This window comes from Grus americana, chromosome 8 (genome assembly GCF_028858705.1).
Source record: "Grus americana isolate bGruAme1 chromosome 8, bGruAme1.mat, whole genome shotgun sequence".
Lineage (NCBI taxonomy): Eukaryota > Metazoa > Chordata > Aves > Gruiformes > Gruidae > Grus > Grus americana.
In genome coordinates this window covers 33,952,935-33,972,107 of record NC_072859.1, presented here as the reverse complement: position 1 = coordinate 33,972,107, position 19,173 = coordinate 33,952,935, and the positions used below count along the sequence as shown (strand labels likewise).

The 19,173-nt window shown below is 42.0% G+C and overlaps 1 protein-coding gene across 3 annotated transcripts in view; it reads left to right on the top strand.

Moving 5' to 3' along the window:
• The window catches only part of JAK1 (Janus kinase 1), a 63,734-nt gene that overhangs the window by 19,145 nt on the left and 25,416 nt on the right, over positions 1 to 19,173 (top strand). For all 3 annotated transcript variants that reach the window (XM_054833125.1, XM_054833122.1, XM_054833124.1), the window contains 3 exons: positions 11,423 to 11,502; positions 12,362 to 12,560; positions 14,474 to 14,597. In XM_054833125.1, coding sequence (XP_054689100.1) covers positions 11,497 to 11,502; positions 12,362 to 12,560; positions 14,474 to 14,597 — 329 coding nt within the window. In that variant the 5' untranslated portion in view covers positions 11,423 to 11,496. The remainder of the gene's footprint in view (positions 1 to 11,422; positions 11,503 to 12,361; positions 12,561 to 14,473; positions 14,598 to 19,173) is intronic.

Genomic DNA, 19,173 nt, shown 5'->3' with positions numbered 1-19,173 from the left:
TAGGGATAAATGTCTTTACAGCTAACCATTAATACAGGTGTGCTCTGGTGATTAGTCAATAATAACAAGTAATTGCTATGTGTGTTTATCCCAATAGATGGGCAATAAAGAACTATATTTCCCACTTGTATTAAAAATTATGTCTCAATGGCAGTAAATCTTTATTATGTCTGGTCATATGCATACTTTGAAAAATAACACAGAGGTATGAGCATGCCAGTGGATATGTACTGCACTGTAGAGAAGTAGTTGCTTAAATTAAAGGTTAAAAATACAATTAGCTTCAAATAGCAATGTCAGAACTTGACTTTGTTTTCCCTTTCTGATGACTGATCTTCCTTCTAATCTTTGTCATGCTGGTGGGAACTAGTGGGAAATGCCATTTAAATGCATTTAATGGAGCGGTGCAGCGTGAGAAAGCAGTCATCAGGCTGCCGACGTGGCGCTGCCTTGGTCCCTGCTGAACACCTGTCCCTGGTGCAACCCCTTGAACGTGGTTCAGTGAGATTTCACATAAGCCAAAGAAAAACCCACCAAAGGGTGGACAACTGAGCCAAACAGACCTTGGTAATTTGTTTCAGCATGCACGGATAACAAAATACAGTGTCTGGAAAATGACGTTGGGGCTCGTTAGCTAAAATGACAGTGAACTATCTGCCAAGACCATTGCCGTTCTGAAGCCCACCGACTTGTGTATGCTGACGTCTACATCCAGCCTTTGCCTTTTAGAAAAGGTCTAAAAGCAAATCCAACGTTTGAGCCACTTTGTGCTCCTTGCAGTTTGGTGAGCGGATCCTCTGACAGCTTGCAGCTCTCTTGTCCCAGCATACGGGTCCTGTCCCCAGATGTCACTTGTGGAGGCAGAGGTGGGACTGTCGGAGACCCCTTCCTTGGGTTAACTGGTTTTTAATGTGAAGTGCTAAGCTGGTCACTCTCCTCAAGCTTAGAACATTTTTTTCAATATGCAGTGAACCAGTGTAGTCCAGTAACTTTCCATGGGGACTTTTTGGTTTGGAAAACTCCATATTATTCACTTTCCATTGAACATGTCTCTTGTGCACCTACGTGGCTAAATCTGGATTATTATTTTTTTTTTGGTCATACTGTTTATTAGAACGTTAATTAACCTGAATGCTTTCAGTTTTTAAGTAATAACTCCTCTTGCTACATCTACTACCATTAGAACATTTACTGTCAATTTGTTGACTGTTTTAGCACTAGTGAGCACCATAATACACCTCTTATTTACAGACATGGTGACTGCCATTCCCTATGGTGAGAAGAGTGAAGTACAGTGTTCGAGAAAGCAAAAGCTTCTTCAAAATAGAGTAGTTAATAGGTATAGTAAGACAAGGTTGAAATGTTACCTTGACTAACTCTCCTTAATTTGTTTCCCAGCAAATAGGTTTTAGTTGGAGGTCAGTCTATTTGATTTTTTCAAAGCTCTGGGTTACGTTGGCATAGCTACTGTAGAGCTCATCTGTTTCTCTAAATTGGTCTCAGATGGCTGTGGCTTTCCATGGCAACGCTTGCTGACTCTTTTGCAGGAGAACATCTGCCTATAAATTATCTTGCAAGCAAGAAAAATGATCCATTGATACGAAGGAGCAGTTTCCCTGCAGACTGAGGTATTGGTAGCTCATTGTCCAGGATGCTCCGGTGGCCCACGCAGTGCGTGGTGGTGGGGGGTGGCCAGTGGGATGGGCAGGGAAAGCTGGAGTCGCTCCGCTTACAGTTGCAGAGAGGAGAGCTACAATCTGTTTTCAAATGTAGGTGGTGGTTTGCATGATGCAGCAGAAATCATAATGCAGCTTGTGTCTGGCAGAGGAAGAGGTAATGCTGCTTTTCGGACCAGCGCTTTTAGCTTTCTAGACCTGGAAGCACAGTCAGGAGTTCAGTTTGAGTTTTCTTTGATGGTAGCAGGGCTGCACACTGTGGAGAGAGACCTGCTAGAGCCCTTTTGAGTCCTTCTCAGTGAAAGAACGTCATGTGAGAGTGCTAGCAGTTGGTTTTGCTGTATTCCTCTGTTATGCAGATCCTGGGAGAAAGGAAGGGGAGAGAAAAACTGAAGCTAAGCTCTGTTTCTTTCTGTTGCTGAGTTTTACTCTGCTGGGTGGCAGGTTTTTTAGGAATTAGGTTCTGCCTGAAGAACAGAGGTGCCACCTAAAAGTTCATCACTGTTGACGATGCATATTTTTCTTTCTTGGTTTCAGTGGTTGTGTTGGTTGCAGCATAGCCACATGCTGATCTGTTAGATTGAGCTAGCTGAGAGAGGAGTGTGCTGCTGTTAGAGGAGCTTGGTGAGGCCGGGTGGAGGAGGAAGAGGTTGGTGACTTTGTTCGGTAGCTGTATGTAAGGCTGTACCTCAAAGTTTTTTGCCGAATTGGATTAACCTGGAGCCCTGTCAGTAAGATCAGAAGTGATCTGTGCTCAGATCTGGAATCCCATTGAAATTTTTCTTGTTGCTCCATTCCTGTTCTGTTTTACCACGTGTGATGGCTTTTACAGATGTTTCTGAACTGAGACTTAGGGGACCACACAGCTACAATTAGCACCTCCATTGCTACCGAGCACCTGCTGCTTTACAGAGATTTCTGCACTTCAAATCTCAGCTTTTTACTTCGTTGCGTTGGAATGAAGTGCCTAACAGAAAGGGCTTTAACTGAAATGCTGTCTTTAACCCTAAGACTTTTTGTACCATCTGGCCGTACTTTCTCCAACCAGAATTGCATGCGGTGTTCCAGTATTGGGGCTGCCAGCATTACAGCAGAGTGATTTTAACTTAATAAAAGATGAGCAGAGACCACAGGGAGGTGTAAGAGATGAAGATCAAGTTGCTCTTACTATTGATAGCAAATCCCAAGCTTGCTATGAAATTGTATGGGTTTGCAACTGTGTTACAGAAAGAATGTTTGTTGGTTAGGGGTTGTCTTTGTTGGTGGTTTGCTCTGAACAGAAAGGTAAAGATATCTGGTAAAGTTTTGTTTGCTTTTGTTTATGACTTTAAATGGTGAGTCCTTAAGAGTGAACTTTAACAATATCTTCTCACCACATTAAAAAAGAAAAAAAAGAAAAAGGCAAACCATCAAAAAACACTTACCAAAGTGCAAAGCCACCACAGGAAGCACGCGACTACCAGAAATCTTCGTGAATAAAGCAATCTAGGGGATTTAGGTGCCTTGCCATATGCAGAGTAGATGTTGACCACATCGATAAAACTCTTTAAGGCCTTTATAAGTGGTTTAACTGCTTATGGCAGCAAGTTAGTGACACTTATTTTTTTAAACAAGGTAGAATGCAAAGAGGTGCCGGTATTTCAGTTTGTTCTTCGGAGCGCTGCTGTGGTCAACTTGAGGTTGCTCTTTGCCATCAGTACTTCTTGGTCCTTGGGAGGTGCTGGTGTGCCAGAACCGCTTCTTGGCAGCTCAGCCCTGTTGCAGGATGATGCTGGGCAAGTTCCTCCTTTGGGATAAAGAAATTTTGCTGTAGCAAAACCTCCTCTCTCACTCGTTTCTTCTCTGAGACCAGGTGACCTGCATGCACGTGGTGGCTGATGGCGGGGAAACACAGAGGTGTGCTAGTGCCTAGGGGGTGAGGAGGGAGTGTGGGGCTTGCTTTCTGCCACCATCGTAACGTGCACCCTGTGCTCCGGGGAGGAGGAAGCAGGAGGTGAAGAGAACTGGGACAAAAGTCTCCATTTTGTGATATGATATGAAAATGAAAAAGGTTAAGAACATCTGTAGCTGCTCTCAAGGAAGTGGCTACAGGGCTGAACACGAGGGAAATGACCGTGTGTGGTTACCATGCTGGGAGCTTTGCTAGAGTGGTCTGTGAACAGGCGGTGAGTCTTGGAGGAGGGGAGCTTTGCAGTAGCTCTGTGGTCACCAAGAAGTCCCAGCCCCTTTGCACGTTTTACATACGCTTGAACTAGAAAGCTGTAGCGTGTGTGAAGTTCTTCTACTCAGGGTGTTGCTATTTGGAGGAACTATTGTTTCTAATTCTACCTCTCATGTTAGAGGCTGCAGAGTGGGACTTGGGAGACCCAGGCTAGTTACTGATACTGGCGCTGATTTCCTGGGTAAGTGGGCAAGTCATTTAATTTCTCCTTCTTCTCTACTCATTTGCAGAAGAGACATGCTGATAATGTTTCTTGTGCTGTCTCACCAGTCTTGACTTTGCTAGACATCAGCTGTTTGCTTGTTTTGGTTTGTTTCTTACTAAAGATCTAAGACACAATCGGAAATCCGGGTGCTGTCATAATAAATCTGAGCTTTCTATTGTCTTAAAAGCAAGTAAAATGTAGGATTCCCTTGTTGAGGAGCACCAGTGGATCATGGGGATGGTCATTATACCTGATGGGACTTATCAGCTCTGTATTATGCTAAAGGTGATGCAGAGGTTTTGCACAGGGGCTACAAACCGCCCCCTCCCAGGTACACTCTCACTCTAAATAATAAGCAGAAGTGTGTTGAATGTGGAACAGTGTGGTGCAAGGATGGCATGTCCAGGACCTGGGGTTCATCTCTTCTCCACGTGCATAGACTGCTGAGCAGATGAAATCAATTAAATGAATAAGGTGGAGATGGAATGGATTGTGGCTTATAAAACTCTTGGCTTGCGAGGAGAACTTGGAGGAGAGCCTGTAGATGCATAGTGAGTCCCCAGACATCAAGTTTCCTTGTCAAACATTTCAGCACGGTGGCATCTCAGATTTAAAGAGTCAGGAGAGCAGGACAAAGTGACCCTTCTTGCTCCAGTCCGGTTAAAGAGAGGAGCTGTTCTGCAGTTCCAGACCTTCACCTGGAGGACATGGACAATGAAAGTGCTTCATCTCCCTCCTGGTGACTTTTCCTGCTCAGGAAAACTTCTGGTAGCTCCTAAATATTCAGGGAGTAAAGGGAGCTTGAATTACTAGGGTGTTTTGTGGAAGAGGAAGGTAGGTGTTGAAGCTTTGTAGAAGTGCTGGCACATTGTTGGACTGAATTCCCCTTTTGCTCTTAAATCCCAGCATCATCCTGGCCAGATGGCTGCTCTTGCCACATACATCCATGGCAGAGTGAGTTGTGTGACATGAGCCCACTGTAGTCTGCCAGTCAGCAGAGAATGTCGCAGTGTCGTAGTGGGTTTTTTTCCATTCTTTCTGTGTTTGTTTCCACCCCTGTCTTTCTGATGGATCCGTGCAATGACTACAGCATGTTTTCCTCTCTTGGAAAAGGTAGAGCCGTTCCCTGGGCTTCAGTACATCCTTGTAGACCTAAATGCTGTGCAGAGTTCTGGCTTGGGCGTTTGACCAAAGACTCTTGAGTTGAAAGAGTTACCGTGCGTTAGCGGAGCTGCCGTATGTGACCCCGTTCACTCTGTCTGCCCCAGTTGTGAGGCACATTACATTAGCTTTCACTGAAGTTTTAGCTTTTAACTGGGGCACGTAGAGCACATGCGTAGTCTTGCCACGTCCAGTTCAGTGACCTGATGAGGTTCCCTTGCCAGGTAAGCCCAGAAGAAACAACTTTGCACATTCTTAACACCTTCTCTTCCAAGAAAATGTGGATTTGGAGGTCTTTGCCACACCGATTAGTTTTTCCTGAAAGTTTTTCCACACATCTGAACTGAACTTCAGGAAACCCCTTAAATCAGTGCAGTGCCACCAGGAAGAGGCCGCGTTTCCTGAAGATCTGCTTCATTGCTGGGAAGATGACGTGGCTCTTTGCCAGTGAACTTCCATCACATCTGAAGGGTGCAAACCGCTAGCTGCATGCTAGTGCAGGCACAGGGAGGGGATGTAGGTGAGTGGCATGGAGGAGAATATAAAGGAAGGAAAAGGATCATTAATACCATGTCCCAGGCAGGAATAAAACCAGATTGTCCATGTAAATCTCTTTAAGGCTGGAATCCCCCTTCGGTCCCATTATCATCAGTCTTAGTAATAAAGCTCTTTTTTTAGATGGTTGGCTGGGGGGGGGGGGGAATAAACTTTCCCCTAGTTTGCATGTAATAGGGTTTGGAGTGTTGGCTACATGGTAATTACATAAAAATCATGTCATTGTTTGGTAGGTTTCCATGATGATTTGAATGTGAATATATTTGCTTTCAGGGAAATTGATACCGCTTTAGCTGAAAAGTGGTTAGTGTTGACTGTACAAGGATATAGTAACAGCTATAAGCTTCTCAAGAATTGTCTCATTTAAAGTTGTTATTATACCAGAAACTCTGAATGAGAAAGTATTAAGTACACATTTATAGCTCAGAAGCAAGCTATAAAAATTGTTCATCACTATTCCTCTTGTAGAAGCCCAATCTGTATCCAAAGTAACATCAGGCTGGAAAGATCAAGTAATACAGAGGGAAATGTGACTTTGTGTGCGTGCTCATGCATCTGCACCAGCCGTTGCAGACGAGACAATAAAGGTGGTAAATTAACACGCAGCTTTCTGAGCAAGCTGAAAAATTTCTTTCCACATAGGTGACGCGTCACGAAATTCAGAGAAGTAGTCGAGTTTGCATTGGAAAAGCACAGGAAACGAGCACGGTTAGTTCTCATAGTGCGACGGTGAATTGAGTGGGTTCATAAAGTATTGGGTCTAGTCCGAAGCAGTCAGTAACAACAGGCAACAGGAGTCTGCCTCCTCTGCTTTTCAGAGTTAGATTGCTAAAAATGGAGATATATAACATCCGTTAATATAAGCGTGTGAATAATGAAGGCTGGCTGACATACCTGATCCTATGCACCCTGTTTTTCAGCTCTAAAGAACTTTGCATGTTAACTATTTTTGCTGAAAATTTCCATTATATGCGCTCTCAGCCCAGTCTTTAAAACAAAGTTTTAGAGCATAGATCAGTCTTGTTGCAGAATGAATACTATAAAAAACCCAAGGGGAATTAGTAATTCTAGTTTTGCGGCAGAGGTAAAAAAGTGTGTGGTGAGATCACTCTGAATAGAAGAATAAAATAAATACTGAATTGCACATTCAGTGAGAGAGTCCCATGGAAAAAAAATAGCATGTGATCACATACATAAAGATGATGAAATATTGCATATGCACAGAAAGGACTCAAATACAGTTAAAAAGGCAACCTCGTTCTGCCCTGTAGCATTTGGGTTCTTGAATTTTCAGAAATCATACTTTAAAAGTTTTTTTTCCTTCAGTATGACTGGAAAGAAACATCCCCAGAAAAGAGCAGCGATGGTAGTTGTTACAGTTAATCTTAAATTATTTGTTATTAGCGAATGGGAGTGTTGAGAGCTGAGTTAGGCTAGTGAGCAGATGCAGAGGACAGAAGAAGACATGGGTGCCGTCGGCAGCAGGGAGGGAGGTGCTGAACCTTTTGCTGTCCTCGGACTTACTTGGACAAGAGTTGTAGGCCTGAAGGAGCTCTGAGTTATGGTCATGTTCTACTTCAACAAAAAGTTTTTCCCCTTTTCTTTCCAGCGAACTTTAGTTAATGGAGAGTGGTCCAACCCTTGTCTACTGTGGTGGTGGTTGTGGCTTCGCAGGGCTGCTGTAGGAGGGTGGTCGGGCAGGGGTGCCATGGCCCCTTCAGTGATTTGGGATTTTAATGTGCTGCTTCATCTCTGTTTGCGGTTGTATCATCTTCTCTTATTAAAATTTATCAAGTTAAGTAGAGCACCTGGTTTTATTTTAAATGAGTCCCTAATAGGTATTGCTAGATTAGATGCATGCCCCATGCTGTACAGGCTGTGACAACTTTCTTTCCTAGTGTGCTGAAAAATAATAATAATTGAGAACTTTCGGGCTGACAGAAACTATGAATACTAAAAAAATGGCATGCCCTGCGTGCTTAAGGAAAGCTTATCTGTTACTTTCTTAGCATAAGCAATCATAAACATCCCCTGTCATGAAAACAGAAACTAAATTGGCTGAGAGGGGAAAAAAAAAGAGGAAGAGCTTGCAAATGGTGTTTCAAACAGAGTTCTGGTTTGGTCAGAATTTATCTGGGATTTTCCCCTCCTCACATTTTAGGGACTTTTGCCCCCGAAACAGACCTCCCATCTTTGTATTTTGCTTCCATGGTCTTTGTTTATGGTGGAAGTGTGGTCGGCGGAGGGGCGGTGGTGTAGCAGGGCCAGCCAGAGTCTCGTTTTCCTGTCAGAACTCCCCAAAACAAGCAGGAAGCAAAACTTGCATTTTAAATCCGAGCAGGTCTCAGTGTGCAGGTTTGCCTCAGGTTAAGTGTGGACGTGTGCAGGGGATTTTCTTCTCAAAACCTGTGTGGATTTCGTGTTCTCCCTTTGCCCATTAAAATTTTTTTTTAATGGAAAACAAAGGGTGCTGGGCCCATGGGGTCCAGCCGGGACAGGCAGCATGTACAGGCACCTGAGGGCATTTCTCCTGACAGGCACGGTGGCTCTGCTTGCACCTCCTCCGCGTCGCAGTGCCCCTCTTTTGGGAATTGCCACAGCTCTGCTGGGAGAAATGTAGTTGTGTCCCGCTGACAGCAAGAAAATGGAGTTGGGGTAAAAACCCACCCAATCCTTTTGTCTGCTTGGGTGGGGAGTCGAAGTGATGTGGTATCTGTAGCCTTGTCTGAACTCAGGTGAGAAGTTTTCTTAAAAATGCCTGTTAGAGCTTGTAGCCGGTTTCTGTTGGTATTTGACATCTTGGCGTATCTCCCAGCTGACAGTTTTATCCTCTGTTTCCTTATTCAAGAGAAGCTCTTTTTGTGTTTCTGGGTATTTTCGTCAATGGGGACTCTTGGCAGGGCCAGGTGCAGATGTCCCAGCTTCACAGGAGGCTTCGGAGCCAGGCGGGCTTTCCTGGGCTGCTCCTTCCACAAGAGCAGATTAACTTCTTCCTTCTGGTTCATGGAAGATTTGCAGATAGTTTCTAAAGTATTCAATTTATGCCTGTGCCTTTTCTTTCCTTGATTTTTGAGGCATAAAAATGTTTAAAAGGGTTATTTAACAAATAGTGTCATACATTCAGAGTTTTTTTCCTTAGAAATGCCATGTCTGTTGGGCTTGAACCACTCTGCTTTTACTGACATCTTGGCTGTGGCAAGTCATAGGCAGGAACTTGAGTTTTTACCAAATATTATTGTCTACCAAATATTATTGTCTACCAAATATTTTATTAAGTCTTAATGGTTTAATAGCTAAACCAGAAACAAACTGATTTTGAACAACGTGCCTTCAGAATGACCTCTCCCTATTTTTTAACTTTTCATCTTTCTGATACTAAAATTTTGTGAGGGCTTCATCTGTGCATGAGCCCACTTTCTGTGGGCTCCAGATCTGCTCATTGACCTCATCCAAAGAAATTAGATGCGAGTTTTGGCAATCGTGGGTGCATGGTTTTATTTTTGTGCCTGTGTGCACCCAAAATCACCAATTTTGTGGTTGTAACCCTTGCGTGAAGGATGAGTCATTGTCCCCCTCTGCTGGTGGTGCGCTGGCCTGGGGATTTGCTCACTTTGCCGCTGGCTGAGTTACTCTGCAACTGAAATACAGACTTTTCAGAAGGTGGCAGGTATGTGTGTATACGGTGGTCAGGATTTTAAATGACCAGAGAAAACCATTTGCTCAAAAGGCTATAATGCACCAGCTTTTGAGGTGTGGAGATACCAAGCGGTATCTCAAGCAGAGCTGTCCTACCTTCCCCTAAATATCATAGAATGGTTTGGGTTGGAAGGGACCTGAAAGACCATCTAATTCCACCCCCGGGCAGGGACACCCTCCACTAGCCCAGGTTGCCCAAAGCCCCATCCAGCCTGGCCTTGAACACTGCCAGGGAGCCAGGGGCAGCCACAGCTTCTCTGGGCAACCTGTGCCAGGGCCTCAGCACCCTCACAGGGAAGAATTTCTGCCTCACATTTCATCTCCATCTCCCCTCCTGCAGCTTCAGGCCGTTCTCCCTTGGCCTGTCACTCCCTGCCCTTGTCACCAGCCCCTCTCCAGCTTTCCTGGAGCCCCTTCAGGGACTGGAAAGGGCTCTAAGGTCTCCCCGCAGCCTTCTCTTCTCCAGGCTGAACCACCCCAACTCTCTCAGCCTGGCTCCATAGCAGAGGTGCTCCAGCCCTTGGATCATCTTTGTGGCCTCCTCTGGACTCACTCCAACAGCTCCATGTCCTTCTTGTCCTGGGGACCCCAGAGCTGGATGCAATACTGCAGGTGTGGTCTCACCAGAGTCCTCCTCAGGGCTGCTCTCAATCCATTCTCCACCCAGCCTGTAGTTGTGCTTGGGATTGCCCTGACTCATATGCAGGACTTTGCACTTGGCCTTATTGAACATCATGCGGTTCGCACGGTCCCACCTCTCGAGCCTGTCAAGGTCCCTCTGGATGGCATCCCTTCTCTCCAGCATGTCAACCGCACCAAACAGCTTGGTGTCATCAGCAGACTTGCTGACGGTGCACTCAATCCCACTGTCCATGTCGCCGACAAAGATGTTAAACAGTGCCGGTCCCAGTACTGACACCTGAGGAATGCCACTCATCGCTGGTCTGCACTTGGAGATTGAGCTGTTGACTGCAACTCTTCGAGTGCGACCATCCAACCAATTCCTTATCCACTGACTGGTCTATCCGTCAAATCCATGTCTTTCCAATTTAAAGACAAGGATGTCATGTGGGACAGTGTCAAATGCTGTGCACAAGTCCAGGTAGATGACATCAGTTCCTCCTGATCCACCAACACTGTAACCCTATTGTAGAAGGCCACAAAATTTGTCAGGCGTGATTTGCCCTTAGTGAAGCCATGTTGGCTGTCACCAATCACCTCCTAATTTTCCGCATGCCTCAGAATAGTTTCCAGGAGGATCTGCTCCATGATCTTGCTGGGCACAGCTGCACACTTCTTGGGAACAAGGTTCCTTTGAGAGAAATACGACCCTTGCAATGATCCTCCCTTGAGTAGCTTCCTTACTCTCTGCCGCCCACCCAAGGCTCTGCACCTTTCATAGAGTAAAGGAGAATAAAACAAGGAAGAAAACCACTGATAATCTGGAAGAGGAAGAAACAATAGAGACTAGGGAAGAACTGGAATTAGCAAAATGTAGTTAAAAATGTGAAGAATGAAGTGACTTCAGAAGCCACAAAGGAGCTAAAGCAAAGAGAAGAATGCTCCTTTGGTGTCACACCTAAGGACTGTAATGAATATAACACCAAACTGATGGTTGATGCTCTGAAAATATGAAAAACCCAGTAATTAACCAAGGCTTTCCCCTTGTTTTTTTGTTTGCATGTCAATCAGTGCACCCAAAGGGTCAAAAGAAATCAGTAGACTTACATAGCCTCCTACATGCTTGCTATGACTGGCTTTGCTTGAGACTAGATCTGGTTCTCAATTACATTAATGGAAAGATTTCCTCAGATTGCAAGTGGCATTTTATCAGCTTGACCACATATTTTGTGCCTCAAACTGTACAAAACCATTCCTGACAATTTTATTAATTTTTTTTTTTCTCAGCTGGAGTCAAGTTGGTCTTGGAGAACGTGAAGATAATCCATTTCAGTTGTGTAGAGGATCAGTCAGTCACATAAATGCAGGTGTGTTGGCTTTTGAGGTTTGGTTTTGTTTGATTTTTGGTGGGAGGATTAGTTTCATAAACTATAGAATTGGTGGTTTTGTTTTATTAATTGACCTAAAGCTTAGTAAAATGTGGAACACAGACCCCATAATACCTGGACTGTGTGTTCATCTATTTACTTTCCACTCTTTCTATTTAAGCACTGGGTATAAAATGCAACACACTTTTTTTTTTTTTTTTTGAGTCAGAGCTGTCTTTTATGCATTCTTGGCAGTCTAAAAGCTATTGCATTAAACCTACTTAGTGCTACTCTTTTCTTCTGGAGATAGAGAGAGGTAATAATAAAAAAATAACACTCCAATAAAGCTCATTTCACCGTGACACATTAAGTATCAGGAGTTTAAAAACAAAGGGTGAGAGGGGAAAAAACTATCAATCAGAAATATTTAGCTGTTAAGCAGATTGTAAAAATAGAAGCTAACTTTTTTTTTTAAAGGAAATATAAATTGTACTGTTTATATTACCCAACCTCAAGTATTGTTTTTCAGCCAGTTAGGTGCTTAAGGATGTGAAAGTTATTCCTGCTTTACAGTAAGAACAGAAACCTTCTAGAATCATTGTGGAACCACCAGAACAGAAGGGAATTATTTGGAACAGAGTTACCAGAAACAGAATAATCATTGACATTTTTTGCTTTTCCCCTCACTTGTGAAAAGTACTGATTTTGAATAATCAGGTTCCCAATGTGAAGACTTCGAGAAATGCTGTGCCTAGTCCATCATAGTGTGCAGTAGCCTCATTAAGCAACAGATTTGCGTTCTGACAAATACTCAAACTCTTCTTCACGTTTTGCTTAACTATTTTTCCTCTGCTTTCAGTATCTAAACGTAAAAGAAGATTGCAAAGCCATGGCTTTCTGTGCAAAAATGAGGAGCACAAAGAAGAGCGAAGTAAACCTGGAAGCTCAGCATCAGGGTTTAGAAATACTTTTCTACCTGCAAGATAAAAATCCAATTTGTTACACCAGCGGCGAGTTTACCTCGGAGGAGCTGTGCATTGAAGCTGCCCAGAGATGTTGTGAGTATATGGATATTATATCAGTTCTCAGTGGCAAGGCCTGTCAGTATTGAAAGTGATGCATCTTTCTCTGCATGTAAGTCAATGCTTGTAGAAAAAAATCACGTTACATAGTCTAGGACGGAAACCTTTGCCAAGGGGCTGTTTGGGCAGTTCTTAAACTGTTTGGAGTGGAAGAGACTGTCTTAAGATTCCTATAAAGTAATGATCTCCCACCCTGGTTACAGGTACTGATTTTTTCATTTTGGTGGGATGGGATTAGACTTCTTTTAGAAGAGTAGACAATATACAGATATGTTAACACAAAGCTCTTTTACCTCGTATACTAGTTGGTAAGCCTGTCAAGATCTGTCCCATGTTATAAAACATTTTGGAGAGGGCTAATGAGAAAAAAATTTGCTACTTCTGAGAACCCATTTGATACTTTTCCAGTTTCTGTTTTCTCTTCTGTTACCTGACATTTCCTTGCTGAGTGTTACAATATCAATAATATTAATAATTCACCAGTTAAGGTTAACTGAACTGCACACAATTGTGGTAATATGGAAATGTATAATGAAGATTTCTTGCTTTGCCACTGTGGACCTTGGCTCAGCAAAATATTTGAAAAAAAATTTCTACTCGATTCAGTGGATTTAATCTATATTTGAGCCTCATGAACATGGGTCCCAGTGTACTTTTTGTATTTACATTTCCAAATTTTGTTTCCTCATCGAATAAGCACTCACTTTTTTTTGAATAGTTTTAATGAAAATGTGGAGTACTTGAAACCCACCTGTTCATGTCGGCATGTAAGAGCTGTGAACTGCTGCTGTTTGTATGGGTGTAATTTCTGGTGGAAGTTTAAAACCTTTGAAGAAATGACTGAAAGTGAGCTTTCCTTAAGGGAACTTCTGTCTGCCTTCTCTCACTTTTCACGAAGTCCACAGCACATGGTAGTGAAGTACAAAAGCCTTACCCATTTCAGCAAGCCTGCGATGCTGGTCTCTGCTGCAAATCACAACTTGAGTAGTGAAACCCTTGATGGCATCTACGTACTTGACCTGCAGAAGGCAGTGGCTGCCCAACCCCACCTTCTGTGAACTTGGCAGTTCGGCTGTTCAGTTTATATTCCCTTGGTTTCTCCTTCCCTTTTGCTCTGTCTCCCCAACTCACAATAGAAAAAGTTTCACTGAATTCTGCAGGACCCCAACAAACTGCTCTGCAACAGAGCTGCTTGCCTCACCAGGGCTTTTGCAAAAAGGTACTGCCTCCTGTTGAGCCACAGACTGAAGCAAGGAATTCAGACAACAGTAGACCTATAAACATGCCATAGCCTGTTTTTCTCTGGGATGATGTAAATGCGAAGGTTAAAGCAGGTCAGCCTAGACATACAAGTCAAAGTCTGTTCTTTGTCGGAAAACCCTCTGTTGAATTAGCAAAGAATGGAAAAATGATACGTTATGCTTGCTGCTTGTTTGCTAATGAGGAGGGGATTTTCATAGTTGCACGAAAACCTTCTGTTTCAACTATGGGAGTAAAATTTATTAATAAAATAAAGCTGAGAACAAAGTTGTGGTATTTCTGAGTGGTTTTGTTAAAATACCCATTTCTGTGATCTGGAAAAAGTGAAGATTTTTAAGTCATTTCCTCTTAAGTTCAGACCTTTGGCAAAATCAGGATTTCTGATTAAGTTTAATGTTAGAAGTAACTGAAACGATATGCTGTTTAATATGCGATAAAACCAGTGAACCAACACACAGTTTGCAGTTTCAAACTTTCTTAATGTTTGTTTTAAACTGATCCTAGTATCAGTTTCTTTTTATGGTCTCTTTTGCATGATCAGGTATTTGCTTTTATGCATTTGTATTTTTGAGGTGTGCGTATGTATTGTAGCCTTGTGATTCATACATTTGTTTACTTTTCTCTGACAGCTATATCTCCTCTGTGCCATAATCTCTTTGCGCTGTATGATGAAAACAAAAGGCTCTGGTATGCGCCAAACCAGATCTTTAAGGTAGATGAAAAATCATCACACCGGCTCCATTATCGAATGAGGTAAATGCAAAATATCTGAAAAATGATCCCTTAACCATATGTAGATACTCTGACTCTTACTACTGAACTCACTGAAGAAGCAGGAAAGCAAAACCAAAAGAAGCAGTTTGCTTTTCACAGCAGAGATAAGAGTTTAACAGGAAAAGCTTAAAATGTCTCCTGATTATTTTTTTTATCTTGCTATATAATGTTGAAAAAAGCTCCAAAAGTTGAAAAACTACAAAAACCTGTATCCACAAAGCTGTAGGCAACTGAACTAGCTAAAAGCTAAATTGAAAAAAATGGCTCAAAAATGTTGCTCTATTATGTCAGTACTTCGCATGTTCCGCTTTTTCAACGTAAACTGTACTCCTGCTGAAGTCAATGTGAATTTTGCTATTAACTGTTGTTGAAAAAGCAACACGCTATTGCTTTTGAAATTCTCCACTAGGACTGGAGAAAGCATCAGAAAATAGAAATCATCGTTCCCAGGGTCTTTATCTGACCTGTACCATCAGGTTGAACTTCAGGTGGCATTCTTAAAGTGTAGCACATAGCCTGTGGAGATTTCTGGGGCTGAATGGGTACAGCAGCCCTCGTCCACTGGAAAATGAAAGCAGTAATGCTGACAACTGTTAAGCATTCTCACAGGAAGGATGTCCTCCTTATAGGATTTGATGGAAATCTAATTCTGCACATTATACTGCCACCTTTTTTTGATTTTTTTTTTATTCTGACTTTTCTTCTTGCATCAATATGAGTTTTTAAGTGTGTGAAGTAGGAGCAAAATACATGGAATAAGCTTTGCTTCCAGGAATAACTAGTCTAGAAGCTTTATCCATCTTCCTAAAGCAAGTCCACAGATCATTTTTGTCGATTCTTCAAGGTACAACTGTAAGAAAATAAGCATCTACGTAATATTCCCTCTTTGCCTTAAAATGTAGTATTTACTTACGTGGTCAGTTTGGGCTGTCGAGACAAAACTTCAAGTGGCAATATAACTGTATGCGCTTTAACATCTTTTTCCTGCTAATCTCTAGTTAGACAACATGAGTATTGCTTGTACATGCTAATGAAAGAACTGGCATGTATAAACCTCCGGTGTTGCATCCAAACAGTTTTCTAGGCTTGTTAGAGAATAACAACCACTTTGCTTATGCAGATACAAAGAGACAGTTTTGAAAATGCGATCTTTGAACTGTAAGGTGTTTTAATTCTGCATACATTTGTGCCAGACTGGAATTTTTTTTGTTGTTGGATGAACTTTCAGGAGAAAAAACTTAATACTGACAGTTAACAAAAAGGTCTTTGTTTTTCAAGTTATCATAATACCAATACCTATTTTTAGAAGAACAAGAGGATGTTATAGTCTTTTTTTCTTTAACACAGTCTATTAGTGGTATTAATGACTTAACCTTGGCTAATCTCAGCTTTAAACAGCTGTGATTAAGTTTGGCAGATAAACACCATACCATAATGGAATGGAGTGACTCTCTAAAAGAAGCTCTGAGGACTCTAATGGCCGCTTACCGAGCATTAAGTGCCCTTTCTTGCTGTAAGAGATCAGTCAGATTAACCATATACTGGATAATAAAAAAATTTCTTGCTATAATGTGAACCTGGGGCGTTTTCCCCTGATACTGAAGTTCTTTGTTGTGGTCTGCTTTTCTCAGTAAAAGGTGGTGGTATTTTAAATAAGTGGTCCTTGGGAATTTAGTCCTCCGATTAGAAGTATGATGATGGTTTTAACTCAATTCTTAAAAAAATAGTTTCTGCTGTGTTGGTGTTTATATGTTTCTGCTTTGGGTGAATGATGAGAGCTGTCTCCAGGTACTCTCTCCTTCCTACCGCACCTTACCTGCACTGCGGGTAACACCACCTTCTTTAAAATGGCTTGAACAGCTCCCTCTCCTCAGTCTTCTTTGGCTGTTCGTCACTCTATCACATTTTTGGTATATGGGCAAAACTACTCTGTGTTGAATTTTATTTTCTGGAAACTCTTCTGTTCTACCATTGTATAGAATGAAGCTGGAAAATGCCCTGCTTTCTATATTTAAAAGTTCTGGTGTTTGGGTTTTTTTTTTTTAAGCTTTGGAGTTGAGATTTGAAGTTTGGCAGGGGCATCTCTTTTGTCAGAGGTACTTCATGCATGAAAACTGGCAGACATTGGGCCAATAATATGTATTTAAAAGAATCTTACATGCATTTAAGAAGAGACTATATGAGTTAAGTGGTAAAATCTAAAGATTTCCGTCTCCCTAGGAATACTGTAGTGTGTTGGTAAAGTGCTATTTTCCTTTCTTTCGTTTCTGACCTATTGTGTGTCTTGGCTTGGGCATCTGAACAGAGCGCAGGGCTGGGGACTGAAAAATTGTGAGCAATATGGGATTGTGAAACAGCTCTCTAGATGAATATTGTTTATTCTGAGCTCTGCAAGAGGCAGAATTCCTCTTGAAAAAGGAAAATGGTCTGGGCTTATTTAATAGTGTATGAGACTGTGTATAATCATTTTAGAGACTAAATAATTTTTATGTGGACAACCTTATTTCTGAAATTTCATGACATTGACAGGTTTGATTTAGTCATGTCCTATTAAAATTATATTTGTATAGAATGAAGATATAGTTCAAATATATCTAGTTATTTGAACTATTATAGTGCAAATGCTTGAATAGTTTCAAATGCTTTTAGATGTTTGATTTTTCTTCCTCTGCTGAAAGCTTTAGGTTTGGTTTCTAACTGCGTGGACTTCCTGTCCTCCTCCTCTCCCCATCCAATCTGTGCCAGCTGGTATGCTTTTGGTAATACTTTAAAAGGACTTGCTTTTCACTAGGAACTTTGTAACTAGCCCTATCTATCTTTCACTTGCCACAAGTTAAAAAAAACAACAAACCAACAACCCAACAGCCTACAACATAAGAAACCACAGTATTTTGTAATATCCTGGAGTAATTAGCACACCAGCTGATGGAGGAGTTTAACTGCTTCATAGCTGGATTGTGTTTAAGCCAGAGGTAGCAGTGCTTCTTGGCATGGAGAAGGGACCTAGTACAAAAGCGTCTGGAAACTCTGCAAAGAAGGACTACCAGAGCTGCTACAGGTCAAAAGAGAGCAGCAGGTCTCCCTCCAGCATTTCCACCGCTCCTTGGCCAGATTGAACGGGTGAGGTGCAGAACTGCTCCTTCCCGGGGTCACCCAGTCTCCCCAGTGTCCCCCGTGGGCTCTCGCCCATGCTGCAGGTGCCTGCCCTGGGCTAAAGCACTCTAAAGGAGGGGTGGGTCATGCTCCCGAGTTTTGGGAGCATGCCGTCTCCTTTCCAGCTCGCCTGTGGGACTTCTGAATTGGAAAGCTTGTGCTCCTCTTTCTGTTTGTGAAAGTGGAACAGTAATTATCACTCTCCTCCTTACTGCAAGTCCATTGGCTTCTTCAAGGCAGAGACTCCCCTTCTTTATTTATATGGTTCCTCAAACAATGGGCCTCTCATTTTTATTCTAACTTGGAAGTGTTTTCTTAATCAGTGCAGTTTAATAGGGAAAGGAGGGAAAGGAGCAAATTCTCCTCTCAATTACAAACAATACACAATACCTTGCCCATAATTATTTACAGGAAATACAAAAGAATTGGAGTTATTAATTATCACTCATCTTATAAAGGAGCATACAGAAACAAAGTCATTTCCTGGAGGCAAAAGGATTTGCTTTGCTTTTTATGCTTCATCCAAAGGAGTTCTGCAATATTTTAGAGTATGTGTCAGGAGTTTTTGGCATAGTTGTGTGTTGGCGTTCCTGCTAATGCTATAGATGTATGCTTTGTGGGGACTAAAAAGGGCTTAAAGGATGGACAGAAATGCTGTACAGAAAGTCTCATCTCTTAAAGAGTAATTTGATACATAATTCTTCATTTCAATGTTCAACTTTATTGTACAGATAATGTGTGATTAAAACACATGGTGCTGAACTAAAAGTTACTAATTTTGTTTTGCTCTTTGAGATCCTGACTCTGCACTGAGACTGATACGTACCAGTCTCAACCATTGCAGAACTGGGGCTTAATCCATGAACTCCTGTTCCAGTCAGAGACAAATTATGAGGATATAGGCACATATTTTAAAACACAGACTTTTGCATATGGGTTGTTCTCCACCATAATGTTCGTAAGCATTTGCCAGTCGACTTACTGGCTTCCTGTCTTCCAGGACGTCTCTTGCAATTTTTATGGCATTATTTTTGAAATGAAACTGCTTGGGCAGCGTAGTGATTTGTTACTTAAACGGATTTCTTATTTGTAATCTCAAAATGTGTTTGTAGATTATAAGGTAGTTTATCTATTCAGCTTTTTCTTTCGATACAGAGAATGTGTATTTCCAATTCGGGAGTAGGATATACCCATCACATGCCTCAACATTTTCTACCTAAACCCTTTAGTTGTTTTCCACTCACTTTTTCTTTACTACTTCTTTTATGTGCAGTGTCTATTAATGTTCACGTTCATTTGTCTTTTTCCTGTGTAAAGCTGTTTGATCTCATTTTGATCACAAAAATTCTTTATGACTTTGATCACAAATTTAGGTAGACATTAAAAGCTTCACTGTTGAGAA